The sequence below is a fragment of the Vollenhovia emeryi genome, unplaced genomic scaffold, assembly GCF_000949405.1.
Source record: "Vollenhovia emeryi isolate VEMERY1.0 unplaced genomic scaffold, V.emery_V1.0 DF944270.1, whole genome shotgun sequence".
In the NCBI taxonomy this organism is placed as follows: Eukaryota; Metazoa; Arthropoda; class Insecta; order Hymenoptera; family Formicidae; genus Vollenhovia; species Vollenhovia emeryi.
Genome location: NW_011962096.1, coordinates 1 through 2,624, shown reverse-complemented (window position 1 = coordinate 2,624; position 2,624 = coordinate 1). Strand labels below are relative to the sequence as shown.

The 2,624-nt window shown below is 29.9% G+C and overlaps 1 protein-coding gene across 1 annotated transcript; it reads left to right on the top strand.

Annotated features, from left to right (window-relative positions):
• Window positions 1–210: 210 nt before the first annotated feature.
• LOC105563695 (putative odorant-binding protein A10) lies at window positions 211–2,620 on the top strand (the record flags this gene model as incomplete). Its single annotated transcript, XM_012015505.1, has 2 exons — window positions 211–517; window positions 2,553–2,620. Coding segments are annotated over exons 1-2 (264 nt in total), but the record flags the coding sequence as incomplete, so codon positions are not given.
• Window positions 2,621–2,624: the final 4 nt, after the last annotated feature.

The window sequence follows — 2,624 nt, the reverse complement described above, 5'->3', positions numbered from 1 at the left end:
TTCCCCTCCAATAAATTTTAGCGAACAGATAAAGCACGTATGTAAGTGCTTCAATTCTATTGAATTGTGAATGATCACCCGTTATGCATAACACTAACAAAAGATGAATCATCTATACTAGTAAATTTCCTTGTCTCTTTTTTTTCCTTTCATTATAATTACAGATACGTGTTCAATAAATTGTGTGCATGTACCATGTGTATCTTCATTCTGGAATAACAACTTTTTGTTGCGACCAATCTCTATAAATGGAATGTATTGCTGATTAGTTATTTAGTTTTACTATTGCTGTAGAATCAGAGTGCATCAGTAGAAGAGACGATGACTCGGCTAAGCTTTATTGTGACGATCGTCGCCGTTGCATTGGTATGTGTATTCGCGCAGGAGCTTTACTCGGATCGATATGATGACGTCGATCTCGATGGAATTTTGGCAAACGAAAAACTGCGAATACAATATTACAACTGCTTTATGGACACTTCACCATGCAAGACCGCCGATGCTAAATTCTTTAAAGGTATTTTTACGCACATAGTGCCGCCCTACGTTTATGTATTATTTTTTGCTATTTTTTGACCAATTTGGAATCGATTTTCCTTAACGTAACTGACATACTTGTAGCTTTTAAGTAATTAGTGACTGCATGACTAATGAAGTATCTATGATGAATCGAATCAGGAACAAAAGTAACGTTCTAATTTCATATGATTTTAGCAGAATTTTAATTAAAAAATTTTGATTTACAATAAAAAATCTTTTCTCATCTATAAACTTAAAAACTGGGAAGAGTTGATACAATTGCATTAATCTTATTCTTTAAACTGGTAAAAAAAACTAAGAAAAAAATTAGTAAAAATCAGATTTAAGAAAGATTTGCTGTTAAAAACTGGAACTTTCTTTTAACGTGTCAGGTGTGTACATACATACCTTGTACGTATACACAAGATTATAAAGAGTCTTAACTATGAGATTTGCATGCATATCGAAGTCATATTTAGAATGTGTATGTATTTCACGTTTAAATATTCACATATCACAACTGTTGATTATTTGAGAAAGAACTTGTATGTCTAAATGAAAGTTGTCTTTAATAAAACATTTTTCACATTATAGAGTATAGCATTTACAGATAAAAATACATAACATGATATCAATCTGGATGAGCTGTATGATAGTTTACAAAGTCTTATTTAAACGGATCAATACGTCTTACGCTAACTTCTCTGTCATTGTTTCTTCTCTTAAGAAATTACGTAATTACTACGTCTAATATTAGAATGTATGTGTTATATTATTGGTTAAGTTAAAATAAGTACAAATCCTGATGGTTTCTTAGCCGTCTTTCGAAGCACCTTCGATTGACACATCACTTGCATTATATCAAATAAATTTTCATAAAAAAACAGTTGTCCACTTCATATCATTAAAACATTGCGTCTTATCTCGCATGTAAGAATGCAGAGATATTTAAATATGAAGTAGACGTCTCAAATAAGCGGACAAATTTACGACTGGTTCTAAGACACTTGTGACCCCGTCATATTCCAGTAAATACTAACAATAAGAGTAACAGTTACATAATATCAATATTATAAACAAGAGGAATATATGTATACTTAAGGAATATATACTAAGTAGAGGAAAATATATTTAAAAGTCACTAGTGATGAATAAAAATTGAAGTAAAACTTCTTGTTGATTCAACTGGTAATATAATTAATTAAATGTTACATTGGTACAATATAACATCTACATAGGTACCAATGTAACATTCAATTAATTGTATTACCAGTTGGATCAACAAGATGTTTTATTTCAATCAATATTATAATTTCCTACTGAACAATGTAAATGTAATATAACAGGCATGTTATATTACATTTATAATACATTGAGTAAGAAATTTTAATATTGACGTTATGTAAATGTTACTTGACTTTCACTGGGATATAATATATACATATAAGAAAATGTTGTCCGTACATCAGGAAAGAATGTTTGTGTAATTCTTACGTAACAGTTTTGCTATGATAATATGCTGGAAATAAAATGTTTTAGTAAGAAATTCAATTTGCTTCAACAAGTTCTACAAACAGACCTTCTACGAATAAGTGTTTTAGATAATAGAAACGTTTTATATTAGATGTTTTATAGCTGCAGTTAGCACAGGTTTATGAGAATAATAACGTATATTTTCTGAGAATCGGTTTGAAGATTCCCCTCGATTTTGCTATGATTTACGAATAAAAGATTTCTTAAAAATATATATAGGACGGACAAAAAAAATGATAGACTTCAATCCTCTATTGAAATGCCTACAATTTTCCAGATAGCTATGTATGTCTAAAAGACAACTTGATGCAGTCTTAAAGAAATTTTAGACATACATGCTATCTGGATTGCAGCAATACTGAAATATATTGTATACGTTTAATCTGATTTTTCAAATATGCTACTTTTTTTCTAATCTTTTTATTTTCACGGACTTTGTATAACTTTTTATGTTTTATGTTAAAACGGATAAATATCAAGCTTTCTCATTCTGGTTTTAGGGATTGCAGGTGAAGCTATGCAGTCTCAATGCAGGAGATGCACCGAAAAACAAAAAGAAATTTTGAACCGTG